The sequence below is a fragment of the Leuresthes tenuis genome, unplaced genomic scaffold (genome assembly GCF_036924035.1).
Source record: "Leuresthes tenuis unplaced genomic scaffold, fLeuTen1.0.hap1 SCAF_5, whole genome shotgun sequence".
NCBI lineage: Eukaryota > Metazoa > Chordata > Actinopteri > Atheriniformes > Atherinopsidae > Leuresthes > Leuresthes tenuis.
In genome coordinates, this window is record NW_027325359.1 from 18,805,441 (window position 1) to 18,821,665 (window position 16,225).

A 16,225-nucleotide genomic window follows, 5' to 3' on the forward strand; every position below is an offset into this window, starting at 1 on the left:
AAACCACGTACAGCTAAAAAATACTCATCCATATGGTGAAAATGAAATGTCAATCATTTTGTTAATTATTGAAACGCTTTGTTTAGAATTCAAACAAAGGGCCAAATATTTCCTAATTGCATTCTCCTGTGAATCAGCTTTCAGTCATTTTAAACAAATATTTTTCATTTATGGGCATCTGAATGTGTCACCTAAATCACATGACAAATATTGTAGGAGGTCAGATAACCTTGAAGGTCCTAATCAGGGACAGTGTAGGTGGAAAGAGAGGGTCACCAAATTTCATTAGATTTTAAAGAGGAGCCTCTTAAATTAAATTGAATATGTTCAAGCTTTGCATAATGAAGAGCACCCTTAATGACGAAGGGAAATTATGGTGATCTATATCTGGAATCTTAGGCTCTAATCAGTTTTAATTAGAATACTAATCAATAGTAAAAAAAACAACAACTAATAGCTGGAGACCTAATTACAAGTGTAGTCGAGAGGTTTGGATAGTCTTGGTCTTCATTTGGATGATTTCCGTTCCAGATGTTACATAAGCCTTTTCTGTATCCTTCCTTGAGAGTGAGGAGCAAAGATTTTCACCACGTAAGACTGGTATAAGTTTTTACTGATTCTGTGAAGATATGCAACGAATATTGTAGGAAAAAGCATCATTTTGGCATTCGTTGTGTCGGCATGACAACCAACAAAACACAGATGTAGAAAAAAAGCAACATACATAATAGGATATGACGTTGTGGGTGTGTTTACACTTGACAAGTTCAGTTTGATTAAAACCAACTCTTGATGTGATTGTTCTGTAAGTGATGATCATTTGAAGAAGCGTGAACGTTGACATCAACACTTTGGCACAGACAAACAAGCAGAGTCGGGTCTTTGTTCTCTTCCAAGCAAATTCTGGTGCAGTACGATTAAAACATTAACACCGCTTGAACCAAAAACATCCAAACATACAGTTGTTGATTCTGGATTTCAAGCTTGCCTTGTTTTTCTACACAGAGAAGCTGTGTTGATAATTACAGTTTAGTACAGGAGAACTGCATCTTCATTTGTATCCTCATATCTTTGTTTGTGTCGACAACCTCCTGCCACAATTTTCTCTTTTTTACTAATTTCAAAAGCTCTTTGTTACAAATCTGTAACAAACCAAAATATACTTATAAAGTCTGTTTGGATCCAACAAGTCCATTTGCAACACACAGAATTACTTTGGAAGATTTAGTTTCATCAGTGAAATAGACATGAGAGAAGCCACCCAATCTGACTGTGTTCTGTATCCAAATGTCTTACATTAAGAATCTGCTGGTTCAACATAAAAATGCAAGTGTGAACGGCAAAGCAACCCAAGAATAACTGTTGTTATTCTACAAGTGTGAACACACACTAAGTGTCAAGGTACCTGAATTCACTTTTATGAGAGGTGACACAGAATGTGACACATTTACATCAACTTGGATTATTTGAATTACAAATGCAAGTAGGGCTGGGCGATAAAACAATAACACTAGCTATCGAGGAATAACTTTTCCTTAACAGAGACATTAAACATGGTCAGTACACTTTTTGATAGATTACAATCATCCATCTTTTGATAGATAATACGAATAGCCAATGACAACGAGAGTTGCGCATCATAATATTACAAATGCAGTAGCTTATTGTATTGCAAAAGACATGCTAACAATAAGCAAAGTGGAAAATATGGGGTTCAAGTGGATGCTAAAAGTTATGGACCCGAAAATATGATATACAGTATGTTTCATATCTACATGTATTTTACAGAACAATAAAACAATTCAAGCTCACCGTTCCTGAGTTTTGGTACTTTTTCTTCTTCTTTCCCATCTTTTTTGGATTCAACACCTGTGGAGGAATCACAATCTTAAATCAGGTATATTCATTGTGTCTCAGTGCCATAACAGCAATCATTTCATATATCATGTGACTCCTCACTTCTTTAGTTTAATTAACCAATATCATTCAGCAATGCTAGATTATATGCTCTTTTAAATAAATGGCTAATTACAATATCCCCATCACCACATCAAAGGAAAATTCAGTTTCTCTCTAAAACTCTTAAATGTACCAGGACTGAACTGTAAAAAACAAGTCTCTGAAAATGACTGCCTGACATTTTTGTATGTGTCTTGTTCAATGGGATATCTCGCTTGAGCTGAGAAGGGTATAGACAACATTGGTCTGAGAGTTGATGATCATATGTAACACAGAGGACGTAGAGAGAGGCACCCCAGTTCTCCAGTCTCTACGCTAAAAGATAGAGGTTGCGTTTCATAAGCAGCTTTATGGAGTCTTAGCCTTCAGTAACTAAAGCCCTGCCTTAAAAGAGCTGATGGGCTGGGAAGGGAACTGCTTAAGGACCAGAGGAAGGCACAGAAGAAAGTCTTTGAGGTACCGGTGCCGGGTTGATATCATTCATTCTACATCAGAATAAAAGCTGAACATTCGTATTCCCAGATAAGAGGACTTTCTGACTGAGCCACAGGGGAGACATGGTGTGCTACACACCTTCACATATGTGCGAAGCTAAAGCATTTTCCACCAAAAGTTTTTTGAAGAATTTTGAAATAATTAAAATGTGTATACCTTAGTTTTTGTCAGGTTTGATAAAACATTTGGCAAAACAGAAAGGGCTGTGAACAAAGTACTAATTACAGTTACACTGTATAAATGTCAATGTTGACAAATCCTTTGGCATGTATGAAAATCACCTGAGACGTGTCATCTCCAATACCCAATGAATATCTGTCAGTTCCAGAAGGTCTGAATGAAGACAGATTCCACATATTTTCAAAAATATAAAGTGAATGTGTAGCGCATACATTTATATCCGCTTTGCTCTCATCTCATGCAGAATGAAAGCTTTTGGGTTTTCAAACCAAAATAATGCTTAAAATGTTGATTGGTTGAAAATTAGCTTGAGGTGGAAGGGGACCAATGACAACCAATTTCATCACAAAGAGAGCAAAGCAAGACAAACAACACCTTAAAAAGCAGATCAAAACCACAGACAGCTGCACTGGGTAATCACACTGCCAAAAATAAGCTCTTTGTCCACTATGACTTCTGCCTTTTCCCCAGCAAAGCTAAAGGACCATCAACAGCACCAACACAAGCAAGGATAGCTATTTTTTAGACTTAGATTAGTTGCAGAACCATGGCAGGAAGCCTAATCATACAAACTGAATTACTCGACAATTCATGAAAAAAATTCGAAGATATCAACTTTTTTCCTTTGTGGTGCAATATAGAAATGAGAGTGAACCCTCCACTAACACTCACAATATGCTTTTGAGTTAGTCAATTTCTTTTTTAAATATGACCTACTGTTATAACAGTTGATTGGCTTAAAAAAATCTATAGACCCAGATCTTAAAATTTCCTACACAACTTTAAATAAACTTAAATCTCTGGATGATCCTTTGTTGGTTTTGTGATGACTGGCGGCTTCAGACGAGATTTAAAAAAAAACCTTTTAAGAAAATGAAGAATACGTCTTAAAAACTGACCTTTTTAAAGAGGAAAACTAAGTTAGATCCCAATTTTGCTACTCAAAATCATAGCAACACTTCTTACGGATAAACATAAAGAGGAAGAAAAAGAACAAGAACAACCAAAGGAATTGGGCTCCTCCAGCTTCGCTGCTTGGACTGCCAATTAGTATATAATCACCGGCAGTTTCCTCCATGTCAGCGTGTGCAGAACATAACATCAGAGTGAGTTCTCACGCTTTAAGTAATTAAGCCAGCTTAATCAATAAGAAAATGCTGAATAAGTATGAGGTGGTAATGAATTCCCAATGGAGAGAAAGAACAATCAGATCAGAAAAAAACGCTCATCCTGAAGAAGTGCATAGATAAGTTCAAATGTTTGCTGTGCTCAGGCTTGTAACAGAATCTACATCACATGGAGCATAATCTTTGTATCTCAGCACATCTGCACCTGCATTACAAATGACTAAATCACATTGACATGAATTTCCAGTGTCAATGGAACATTCGACAGCCGGATATGCAGTACGTGCTCAGTTTGGGTCGGTTTCTGATGCATGTTTTCCATCTTTAAAAATCTGATTTCCATCTTTTAAATACTAAGCAATACATAGCTCAAAACAATATTCAGGCTCATACTAAACTAATTCCTCTAAATCATGTCCTATGACCCATTAGAAGTGTGTGGTGATGGGTTTCTCTGCAGAGACACTTACTTTGATTGTATTTGCCTAGTTTTGTTATTATTTGTGGGTTTGAATGTCTTTTGGTGGCATATTTTGCGCAGTGTGTGTACAAATCATGAAAACATAGCAAACTGCTCAAAACGTTGTCTCTTGTTTCTTTGGATAAGTGTCTGGCCTAAACGTTTAGGCTCTGTCGTCAGAGTATAAAATGCGTTTAATCTTTGATTCTGCTAGAATAAGGAGTTTACTAATCTGTCTGACATCAGGCAAGCTTCCTCCAAGGTGCTCCAATGGATGTTTTCTTGTGAAACGATTAATATAATATTCAATTTCTTTGATATGTCACTTTCTTCCATTTTCTTGTACCTATGCTCAAAAATTCACTACAGCGCCTGGATGTAAAGTAATCATGTTCATTTACAAGTCTTACAGCTTTCCAGAAAAAAAAACATCCACGATAAAATATTAACAATTTTCTGAACAAAATGTGATCCTTATATTGAGTGTTTTTCATTGACCGTTAAACTGTTGCAGTTATTTTCTCCTGCACTCTGCCTTTATTTCTCTGTGGGTGAATTTTCATGTCTTGCTGTAATTTTTTCTACCACTCCCCACTTGTTTCTTACCTGTGTTATTTGCTTGATAAATTAAAAACTCATCTGGGGGTAAGTACAGGGAGCTGTTAATAAGTATCATACACGCCGTGGACGTGATGGTAATTTAAATTATGCACCAGAAATTCACAGTTGAGCAGAGCCTAAGATTAGTTTAAGTCTTCCTCTGCTGGTAACTTCAATTAACACTATTATTCTCTTAATGTTGATCTCTTCTGAGGTCAGGATTAGCAGTGTAGACTCGTTCCATCCCATTGCTTTTTTCTCTCCTTTACATTAAACTTGCAAGAATTGTTTCAAACAAGGCTTACGTGCAAAGAAAACTTTCATTTTGTGTGCTACATACATAGTTACCAAATGACCACAACACTGAAATGAATTGGCATCTTAGTCTCTCTCCGTTGTCCCCAGTGAAGCGAGGGGAGGTATGTGGCAAACAGTGTCTTCTTTCAGAACAATCTGACCGTTCTGTGCAGCCACTCTGAGCTGTTCCAGCTGAAAACCTTTTAACTAGATAAAAAGATGCTGGTGTCATCAATGTTGCTCCTTATCCTGCCAATCACAGGAGCAGAACGCGTCATTCTCGTAAAAAAGAAAACAGCAGAGCACTGTGTCTGTCTGTCCCGACGTGTGCTCATATGACATGTTAGAGAAAAATGATCACCACCAAATGAGAGACACCACATTTGTGGGAGCAGATCAGCTGCTTCTTGAATGTGCTGAGCTTTTATTACTGTGCATAATGAAAGCTTTGTAGAGTGTGGGAGCACTTTTTTGATGTGGCGATGGGTATGAAGCACCCTCTCCCTGGCTCCTTTCAGCCCTAATTTGAATTAGGGAGAGTTTTGGGGTCTGAAAATAATTAATTCCTCCATGTATGAAAGTACAAGTGTGCGTATGTGTGAAGAATCTCACCTCATAGACATGGAACTGTGACTGGCTTCTGGACATTTCTCTGTAGCTAGTGCGGAACTCGCCGATGAAGTCGTGGCTGTAAAAACCAAGAGAAAGAATCACATTTCCCTCTTATCTTGAAAAGTGCATTATAATGAGAAGAAATGTAGAGATGCTTGGCCAGAAAAAGATAAGAACCTTCATTAACAACAGAGTATAAATGCCAGCTTAAGAATGACAGATTTTCTTCATTTCTGTGTGTCGTATGGGAAGCTGTCTTGAAAATATAGAACTATCACTAATAAGCTCCTTGGTTTCTGGAGTCGTGGGCATAGCAGCCAATTTTATAATTTTGTGGAGATAATCAGAGCTGTATAAATCGGGGTCAGGTATTAATGGGAGCTCAGCGCAACATGCCCTTGAAATGTCAAAAACTGTCTGTTCAGTGACTAATGAGAGGCAAACAGTTCTCCTGAAAGCTGGAAATTTACTTGCTTCATTTGATAAACCTTATTTTCATTCTTCAGCTGACGCTCTGAAGGTAATTAACAGTTAACAGTGTACACTATATTTAAAGTAGGCATAAAGATGGGCACATACAGAGCTCTGGGATGTAATTACCAGAAGTATATACTCTAACCGTAACAACCAAAAGTGATCTGTGACTGTAACCCCAAAAGCCCCTTTCTACTTTGGACAGATGTTTTCAGAACAATACAATAACAACATCTTTGGGTAAATATATATTTTTTATTCAGAAAATGGCATCAAATGTTTTAGACAGATTAAATAATACTTTTGTATAGATACATGCAGCATCACAACACACATCACTGTAGTGACAATATCGGTTTGATATACAAAAGAGAAAAAAATGGTTCCTCACCCTCCATCCCTATCCCAGTCATACACCTCCACCTTAATGCTCCTGCAGAGGAAAAGAAGAGGAAAGTGGGAGTAAAAATAAGTCCCCCAAAAAACAGTATATACACATATTCAGTCAGCCAGCTGAAAGAATTGACACTGCTGTGTGGATTTCTCTGTCAATAAGCCATATTATATTCTGGAGAAACCGAGACAAAAAATAACACCCAGATGATTTATATCTAGCTCCACCATCGCTGCCTTCTTCTCTCAATCAATGTTAGATAAACCTGGCTCGTCTTGTTTTGCTTTTCACACAAGTATCCATGAGAAGCTTTTCCACTGATGACCTGAGGGTTTATCGCAGCTGAGACGTCAGGATACCACATTGTGCAGCTGGTTGTGTGAGGAGAGAAAATTCTGTCTATGCATCAACAATGCAATAGTTTTCAGACAATTCTTAAAAAGCTACGATCAGTGTTTTTTTTTTTTTTGCTTGTTTGTTGGAGTGATACTTTTTCAGTCTCACGTCTAAGTGAATGTTCACTGTAACTCTTTCCCATGGATCTGTCTGTGGAGCTAGATGAAAATAAACCTTATGGACATGAAGACCTGGATGACTGGTAACTATCTACAATTAAATTCAGACAAAACAGAAATATATTTGGCCCAAAGAACCCCAGCAGCACACCATTTAATCCTATAGTTACTCTTGATGGCATCACTTTGGCATGGTGAGTTATGGTTCCTGTAGTTTCCAGGAGAAGAATAAGGGGCAGAGTGTTCAGCTATCATCTCTCCTCTGGAGCCTGTTCTCATTTTGGGTTTAGAAAGCACAGAATACACTTTCTCTACTTTTAAGATGAGACTTTAAATGTTCCCTCCAGTAAAATCCTACAGTTGGGGCTCAGGTCATCCTGAATCTTCCCTCATCATTCTGCTTCATATCTGCTCACTGTTAGATTCTGTGTGACTATTCAGCTCTATATTTCTCTCTTGTTAGTGCTCCTGTCAATATCTATTGATCAGAGTGTATATCATGACTAATTCTGCCTTACAGAAGTTCCTTCTTCCCTTTAACTAATCCATTTTACCCATTTGCATTCCATCATAAACAGTTTTTTTCTTCTTCTAAACTGTGACATTTTTGTCAATGACTTGTTATATATGAGTAGGGGAGGTTTCATCTAAATAAAGTTCACATTCAAGTTGAGACTGAAGTCTCACATTGCATCAACACAGCATCCGCTAATGGCATGTCAAATTCTGGCTTATTCTGGGTGTCTGCGCTACATAAGCTATCAGTTGACCAATAAGCTATTTGAGTTGGTGAATGTCAGTGTTTGCAAAGCTTTGCTTGCTTGGCCATTACTGTATTTTGTTAGAGATGTAACACACAGCATGACGACATGTAACTCTCCTTGCTAGTTTCTTGATTGCATTCTTTGCACTGTCAAGCACACAGCAGCACCTCATTTCATTCTGTTGTTAAAGTTTGCAGGTATGTTAGCACCATACCTGTGAACTATCAGAAGGTGAGCTTGGTATTTGCAAACAGAAATTTCCGACTTCATAGCACTTTAGGAGTCAAGTCTTAGTCTCTTTCTTTTAAATCAAGCTGTAATCATTTATTTAACACTTGTGTTTGCAGGATTGCTGTTCTGTTCATTTGTACCTGTCATAGTCTCCATTGCACAGCGCCCTGACAGGAATTTTAAAAGCCTGCCACACTGGATCCAAAGTATTCTTCACCACTTCTGTTTTGTGGCAGATGGTATACCTGTGACACATACAAAGGTATTAACAGATGATAACTATAGCCCAAAATTGATAACAAAACCATGTGGGTGCTTCTCCTGCACTATGGAAGTGTGACGTGAAAAAGCATTTTGATCATTTGCTGCTAAAACTACTTCCTGTTCTTTTCATGTGGCATCCAGACTGGCTCTTTGTCAACCAAGTTGCTGTCATACCCTGCAGCAGAACATTTAATCTGCATCAGTAAATACCCAGCTGCACTGAAAGAGAATGTGTTAAGTGTGAGATGCCGAAGTCAACTTGAATAAAAGCATCTGCAGGGCAAAGAAACCGTGACCTCCATGTACAAAGTTTTCATTTTACTCCATCTTATCCATCCTTTGCCAATTCAGCTTTTCATCTTGTCTACTCTGTCCTATTTTATCTGCTCATCTACTGTTTCCTCTTAATGATGGATGCAGGGCATCTCATACAATATATACATCATAAGGCATTATGTAACATCCCAGTAGACAGTTTAGATACAATATCCTCCGCAGGAGCTTTTGAAGCATGCTCACAGTCCAATCAAGACAGCTGCATTACTTTAATCAGCAAATTGATGTCCATAAATAGCATAGGGAACTTACGATCCGTCTTCATTACTGCGGTAAAAAACTAGAAATGGGTCAGATTTTCCAAAGAAGTCCTTCTTGTCCAGCTTGTTGCCGCAAAACTGTAGCATCACCGATTCCTAAAGAGGAGGGAGGAATTAAAACGTACTTGCTTGAGGTCTGTTGAAATGACACACGCTGTAATCTGCTGATATCAGAACATCAAGTCTGTCAGCTCAGAACTTACATTTATCAGCTCTACATATATTCAGAATTATAGTTATAGTGGATGATATAAAGAAATGTATTCAGCTTGTGACCCTCTGAAACTAAAAATATGTATTTTCAAAGGTGCCAAAAGCACAAAGCTGGCCCAGAATTTCCAGAAATATCAGTTTCCCAAATGCTTGAAGGAAGCTTTGTCCCTTCTAAAGAAGGAGGGAATTTAAAATACTCACAGTCCCAGTCTCAGCAAGTTCAAATGACGACTTCATTTCAAAACTGTGTGCTGTATCTTGAACTGAAATCCAGTCCACTTGAACTGGCTGACAGCTAGCACCATGAATAACAATGTTTTGCCTACAGGCCTAACAGAAATAAAACAACGTCAAATCTCCCGAGTGCCAAAATCATGACAGATATGTTGAATAAATAGCAGAGTACAGCAAAGAAAGCGGGGGAAACACTGGTTGAGGGTTTCATGGTTTTAAGCAGCATGGTGATGTAATAAAAAAAATTAAAAAATCAAATTTAACAAATATTTCTGGTATCACACCACAAAAGTCTGTCTGCTGCATCTATCTTGAGACATACCCCACATAACCCAATACATTCCTATCAATGTGTTTGTGGCAGCCAAATTAACTTGCAAGCGCGTAAAATTCATTTAAATTGTCACTGAGAGCAGAATTGTGATGACAGTCATGGCAACATGTCAGCATGACAAATCTGGGTTTCTTTTAGTTTAGACTGTGTGGTGTCTGTGTGCTGAGGAAGAAATAAGAACCTGAAGCTGTAGCTAAGTAGTGCACTGTGTCTGGAAGTCTGAGGGTTCCACTGCAAATCAGTTATAAGGCAAACAAACAGGTTCTCACCCTACAGTTGCTCAGCTCCTCGGCTCTCACTATGATGGTGCCGCATTTCTTTCCTGGGATTCCACTTGTAAAAACAGAAAGAGACAAATAAAAATGGAACATTGACCACACTGATCCAGATAAAAAAATGTCACCTCATTGTTTCTTCTGTTTATATGAATCCTTTTTTAACTATCAAAATCCAATATTAAAAGTAAACAAAATGAATGTCAAAAGTGAAAATCACACACTCATTTTAAATTTGATGCCAGCAAGATAATCATAAAATCAGTCAATGGTGATTAAGTCCCTGTAACAAATAATGTGCATAAAGGGTGACACAGAGTTAGGTGAGTTTAGCACCGGGACTTTTCTCCTACAGAGCCATGCTGTTGGAATACACACAGAGTAGGATTTTTCATTGTATAGCTAAATATGTCATCGAGATGGCAGCATATATTGCTACAAGAAATATACCGTATGTCATTTATAATGAATGATACCTGCATACAGATGTGCAAGTTTAGCCTGCCATGTGCACTAACGCACCTCCATGCAGTTCAAATGCTGGTCAATGCTGGTGGCCGATTGCAAGCTTGATTGTTCCTTTTCTCTTAGTGGAGGACTTGGCGACATTGACCACAATTTCCAGGAAGAATTTCAGTTTTGATTCAACAGTTTTCAGAGGTGTTTTTGAGATCATGCATTAATTTGTGTGTTGTTGGGTTTTTTCCCCCTTTTTTTAAAATGCAGTGCTGCCTGAGGACACAAAGATAACAAACAATCAATACTGTTTTCTGTCCTCTGCATACAAAGATATCTCTGCATTCTCTGAATCTTTTAAAGTGGTACTGCACACCTAACTGTGTTTTACGAGCTGCACTAAACTAAATCACGCCCGCTAATCAGAGGTGATTGGAATCTTTTTTAAACACACAGTACCAGTCGTAAGTAAGGAGGGAACTTCTTGTTTAAAATTAATGGGTATTAATGCTTATGAAGACTAACTATTTAGCTAGTTTTTGCTAACCATCTTCATACAGTATACCTCCAATGGCTGTTAGGCGCAGAACTGGGGGTACAATTACATTTTAAGATGATAAAATTCTTAAATTCTTTGATATTCTTTATAAACAGATACTTAAATGATCTAACTTTTTGCCCTCACAGTTGTTCAAAGAGGGATCAAATTTTCTAAGAGTCTCAAAATGTCTGCAATACACTTTTTAACAGAATGAATACGATGATCAGGATGGCTGGCTTAGTGATAGTCTAACTATGGACTCTTTGTGACTTTATTGCTCATCTACGAAACCATGTGCGTAATTCAATCTCACATACGAACTATACCCTGTGGTGTTCAATGTAAAGCAATACATTTCCTTTTGGATGGAAGACATTTCTTTGCACACATGGGAGAGGCTAGTTTTAGCAGTTTTCAGGTAAATTTTTACGAAAGATGAATATTAAAACAGAAAGGAGGGGCATTCCATTATCTCAGCACTCTGAGAAGTCTGGGCTGGGAATGACTTCACGCTTGAGTTGACCACGTTTCATTTGCAAGCTCAAAGACCAGTAGGTTTTGCTCATTGTTACGCTAACTGACCAGGCTTCCCATCACTATTAATAATATGATAAGAACGCACTGCATAAATATTTTCCACATCCAAAAACCAAAGCAATGTTAACTGATAGAGTTTGGCCAGTACTACATGTGAGTAACTATATTAAGATTAAATGAGGCACAAACTGACAGAAGTGATGATAAACATTTTATAATCACAGATATCACCATTTTTTATGCAAGGCTTTGTCAGCCATGTTGGATTTTGAAGTCAATGTTGGTGAGGTGCCTCTGACTTGTTGACTTTGTCAGAAAACTCAGCTTAGGTGGGCATTTGAGTTGATTTTTCTGAACAAGAAAAATTACAATTCAACATGCAAGGTTAAACGGAACACATCATAGCACTAATAACACAAGGAAAAGAAAGCTACAAGAGGTTGGTCAGCCCATTATTGATTAATGGGGTGTGCTACAGTCCACATTGTACATTATACAGCTATCCATCGTTTCAACCGCAGTGTTGGATCAACACGACTAAGCAGTTTTCACTCGAATCTATTAGAAATGTAATGATAAGTTTGACTGTCAAGCGAGCAGTTTGTTAGCCTGTTCACTAGCTTGTTTAACCGACCTCCTAGTTCGGTAAATCTTCAATATCCAATGCAAAAGATCTCAATTTTCAAAGTGCTTTAGGCAAATTCAGGATGGGGGAAGTTGGCAAAGCTATTTGTGATGACATGGAATCCCATAGGAATGAAGGCAGCCTTGCATTTTGGAGAACATCCATGTCACAATGTTTTTAATGGTCATTTAGTTATTGGATAATGATGATCTACTAGACGATGTCACATTTTTTAAATGATATGGTTTATTGTTGTCTGTGGTAGCATAATCATATTGATGGTGCACAGGTACATAATGTATACAGTAAAAGCTTTTTGTCAAGTCTATGCACGATGCAACTATTTCTGCACTCTCTGTAGGTTTTGCACTGTAATGATACTAAGTCAACGTAAATTACACATTTTCTTCTTTTTTTTCTCTTAATACAGGGTCTATTCGTCTATTCAATTTAAACTAAGACCTCTGCAGACCAATAATCTAATTTCTCTTCTTTGTTTCTCTCATTTCATCCATTGTCAGACGGTCAAAATAAATAACAATTAAAGTTTAATTAAAACCCTCAGCAAAGAACATCCGAATAATGTAAGAAGATCCAGTGACATTTCGGTTGCAATATTTGTTTGCATACTGAGCAGGTGAAGTGTAATATTTAGCCAATAAAGCCAAGGGAGACTGGCCTCTAAAAATAGACCAAATGAATGCCACAGACTCCGGGCCCGATTCAGAACGATAGAAGGGCAAAGATAATTTCATTTGGCCAAGTACTGTCCAGTAACAACACAGAAAGAAAACAATGAAATTGCTGGCAAATTGAAGCAAAGCTTTGAAACTCTCCCATCACCTGAGACACGCTGCCATCCTTTGATGAAAGGGGGAGGCAGTCAACGAAATGAATTAGCTGAATGAACAAAGAGATTGCTAAGTAAGGGGCAGATGGAGAAATGGTGAGAAAACAAACAAAAAAATGGATAGTTGCGAAGAGAGGAAGAATCAAGTTCCTGTAAGGATGAGGAGCTGAATGAGAGGTTGTTGACTGAAATGAGAATGAGTCTGAAAGTCTACCCATGGTTGAGCAAGTATCACTGAAATGGATTTGCTGCTCATAATCTGTCCCTTCTGTATGTGTAAAAGAGCCTAGTTTTTATATTCCAGACAGAAGAAGACAATAAAGTGCAATCCTCCACCAAGCCTGCATCAAGGTCAAGATCTATTCTTTATAACTGAAGTGCTTTTAGGTTGAATTACCTGTATCAGGACACAGAAACAGTGACTACTTCATACTTTTTTCTTACTCGTTATGTCTTCTCACTTCATCACATTCACTACATACGTGTGCACCATCTTTTTTGTCTATACACTGCATCTGGGAAGTGCCTTGGGTATCGATTATTAAGCAAACATGATATGACACATCTGTTGTGGTGTTGCACCATAGTAAGTCTGATACAGTGCTTGGAAAAGTACTGACCACCTTTGGTCTTATTGCCATACAACCTGGAATTAAAATGCCTATCACTTCAGAATAGTGAAACTAACAAGAATTATGACTTTATAGAGCCCCGTTGTGCAGCAATTCCAGCTGCAAGTCACAGCGATCTTTTAATCACACCACAGATTCAGAGGGTGTTTATTTTTAGGGTCATTCTAATGCTCAAACCTAAACCTCCTTCCCAGTCTCAGCTCTATGAAAACTGAAACAGCTGAATTGAAACCAGATTGATCAGGTGATGGGAAAACGTCCCCACAGAATGATGCTGCCACCACCATGCTTTCATAAGCACATTCAAATGAGCCAAGGTGCTCTGAACAATGGATCCATTCTCCATCATTTCAAAGCTTTTTGTAAAAACAAAAAAGCGCAAGTGTCTATTAATGCATCCAAATTCCCAAAACTGCTCTCAGTCACATATTTTTGTTGCGTCTTTTGTCAGAAGACTCAACTCATCAGAAACTGTGATCCCAAAATCGGCCCATTAAATCTGCGTGTCAACTCTTGGTCGGTTAAAGCGTTTCCATGCTGTCGCTGTGTTCTAACAAAATCCATCCATCCATCCATCATCATTATCCGAGGGTCGTGTCGCGGGGGCAGCAGCTTTAACAGAGAAATCCAGATGTCCCCGGCCACTTCCTCCAGCTCTTCCGGGGGGACCCGAGGCGTTCCCAGGCCAGCCGAGAGACATAGTGTCACGATTTACGTTCTGTTTCATGTCTTGTCTCGTCATTTCCTGTTTCATTAAGTCACTAAGTCACTAATCTTGTCCTCTCGTTTCAGGTAACTTGCCCTTCCTCCCGTGTCATGCGTCTCATTGTCTTCCCTGATTCCCAAGTGTTTCCACCTGTTCCCCTTGGTCCCTCATGTGTTCAAATAGTCTGCGTTTCCCGTCACCAGTATGTTGTCTCACTCCATGAGCCTCAGAACAAGCCATTCCATCTGCCATAGTGTCCAAGAGCCTGCAGTGAGCGTTTCTCCTGCAGTGCTATTTTGTTTGTAAGTTGTTCCATAGCCATAGTTTGTTTATTTATTGTGTAAGGTAAGTTTCATAGCCTTGTGTGTTCCTCCATTTTCAAGGAGAGATTTTTGTTCTAACCTGTCATAGTTGCCACCGTTAAAGGTGAGTTTCTTTAAGTTAAAGTTAAATTTTCATAGAGCCTCTGTTTTTGTAAAGAGTGCGTTTTTTGTTTTACTCCGCCTCATTAGGAGAGCGTGTTTTTGTTTTGTTAACTATTTATAGCTTTTGTTTTCCTCCCAGCGTGGAGAGTTTTATGTTTTGTAAATTTCATAGCTGCGCCCCTTCTCCGCCATAGTTACCGAGGAGAGCGCTTAGGTTTCCATAGCCTTTTATTTTGCGCTGCCGGGAGATCGCCCTGCAGTGCCCTGTGTGTGTGCTTATTATAATAAACCTTCTGAACCCAAGAGACCCTGCATCTGTGTCCTAAGTCCGTGACGTGATGCTCCACTCAGACACGCCATCTCTGCTGTGGAACTTTGCAGCTCCTTCAGGAGATACTTTGGTCTCTTTGTTCCCTCTGATTAACACCCTTCTTGCCTGCTCTGTGAGTTTTAGTGATCTGGCCTTTCTTGGCAGGTTTGCCGTGGTGCCACACTTTCCATTTTCTAACAATGTATTTAATGGTACTCTGAGGAATATTCAGAGTTGCTGATATTACTTTGTAACTCCAGACCTTTCACATCAGGTGTATATAAACTGAGGTCTTGCAATACTTTGAATGGACTTATGAGACTAATAATGTCACTTCTGAAGATAATTATCAGCACGAGATTATAATTAAGGATTTCTTAGCAAAGGGGTGAATACATATTATAACAATACTTTTCTTTTAATTATTCTCTTAGGAGAATTTTGTTGCTGCTTTGTTGAAAAGACCTGTTAGTCTTGTAATATTAATCCCAATTACACACAATATGTGATCAAATACATTGTCTTTTCTGTTTTATTTGTTGTATTATCTCTGTTTTGTACAGCCACTTGACTGAGATTGACTCGGTGGTGGTGCTTTTCATGAAGAGTGTACACTTAAGAACAGAGCACACAAATGCACACTTCCTCAGACTCACACGGAAAATCAGTCACGATGGAATAATAAAGACTATTTAAAAATACCTGCACGTAACGTACAAAAAATAAAGCATGTACATGTGCACGGACTCACGCACAACTGCGTGGAAATACACACAGATTTGAAGTACAGTGAATGACTGTAGGCAGAGGTGATTACATAATTCTGAAATGAAAACACATTCTTACATCATATTTCTCGTGTATCATTCCTCAGCAGACTCACTCAGTTGCAAGTGCTCATTGACTCTGCCACACACACACACACACACACACACACACACACACACACACACACAGACAGACAGTCAGTCAGACAGTTATGGATGTGGTTTCCAGTAGAGTCACTTACTTCTAGCTCACTCGGTTTCTCTTTCTCGCGCTCTCACTAAGACACACACACCTATAGACTTGACATCAGTGGGGGACATGGAGATAAGGTGATGGCTAGAATACTGTTGG

The 16,225-nt window shown here is 38.5% G+C and overlaps 1 protein-coding gene across 1 annotated transcript in view; it reads right to left on the reverse strand.

Annotated features, from left to right (window-relative positions):
* LOC140307493 (copine-8-like) overlaps positions 1-16,225 on the reverse strand; it is an 81,488-nt gene that overhangs the window by 19,936 nt on the left and 45,327 nt on the right. Inside the window, exons 7-12 of the mRNA XM_072386407.1 lie at positions 10,019-10,082; positions 8,961-9,064; positions 8,249-8,353; positions 6,596-6,637; positions 5,731-5,806; positions 1,813-1,869 (exon numbers count right to left, since the gene is read on the reverse strand). Of these exons, the coding sequence (XP_072242508.1) occupies positions 1,813-1,869; positions 5,731-5,806; positions 6,596-6,637; positions 8,249-8,353; positions 8,961-9,064; positions 10,019-10,082 (448 nt within the window). The remainder of the gene's footprint in view (positions 1-1,812; positions 1,870-5,730; positions 5,807-6,595; positions 6,638-8,248; positions 8,354-8,960; positions 9,065-10,018; positions 10,083-16,225) is intronic.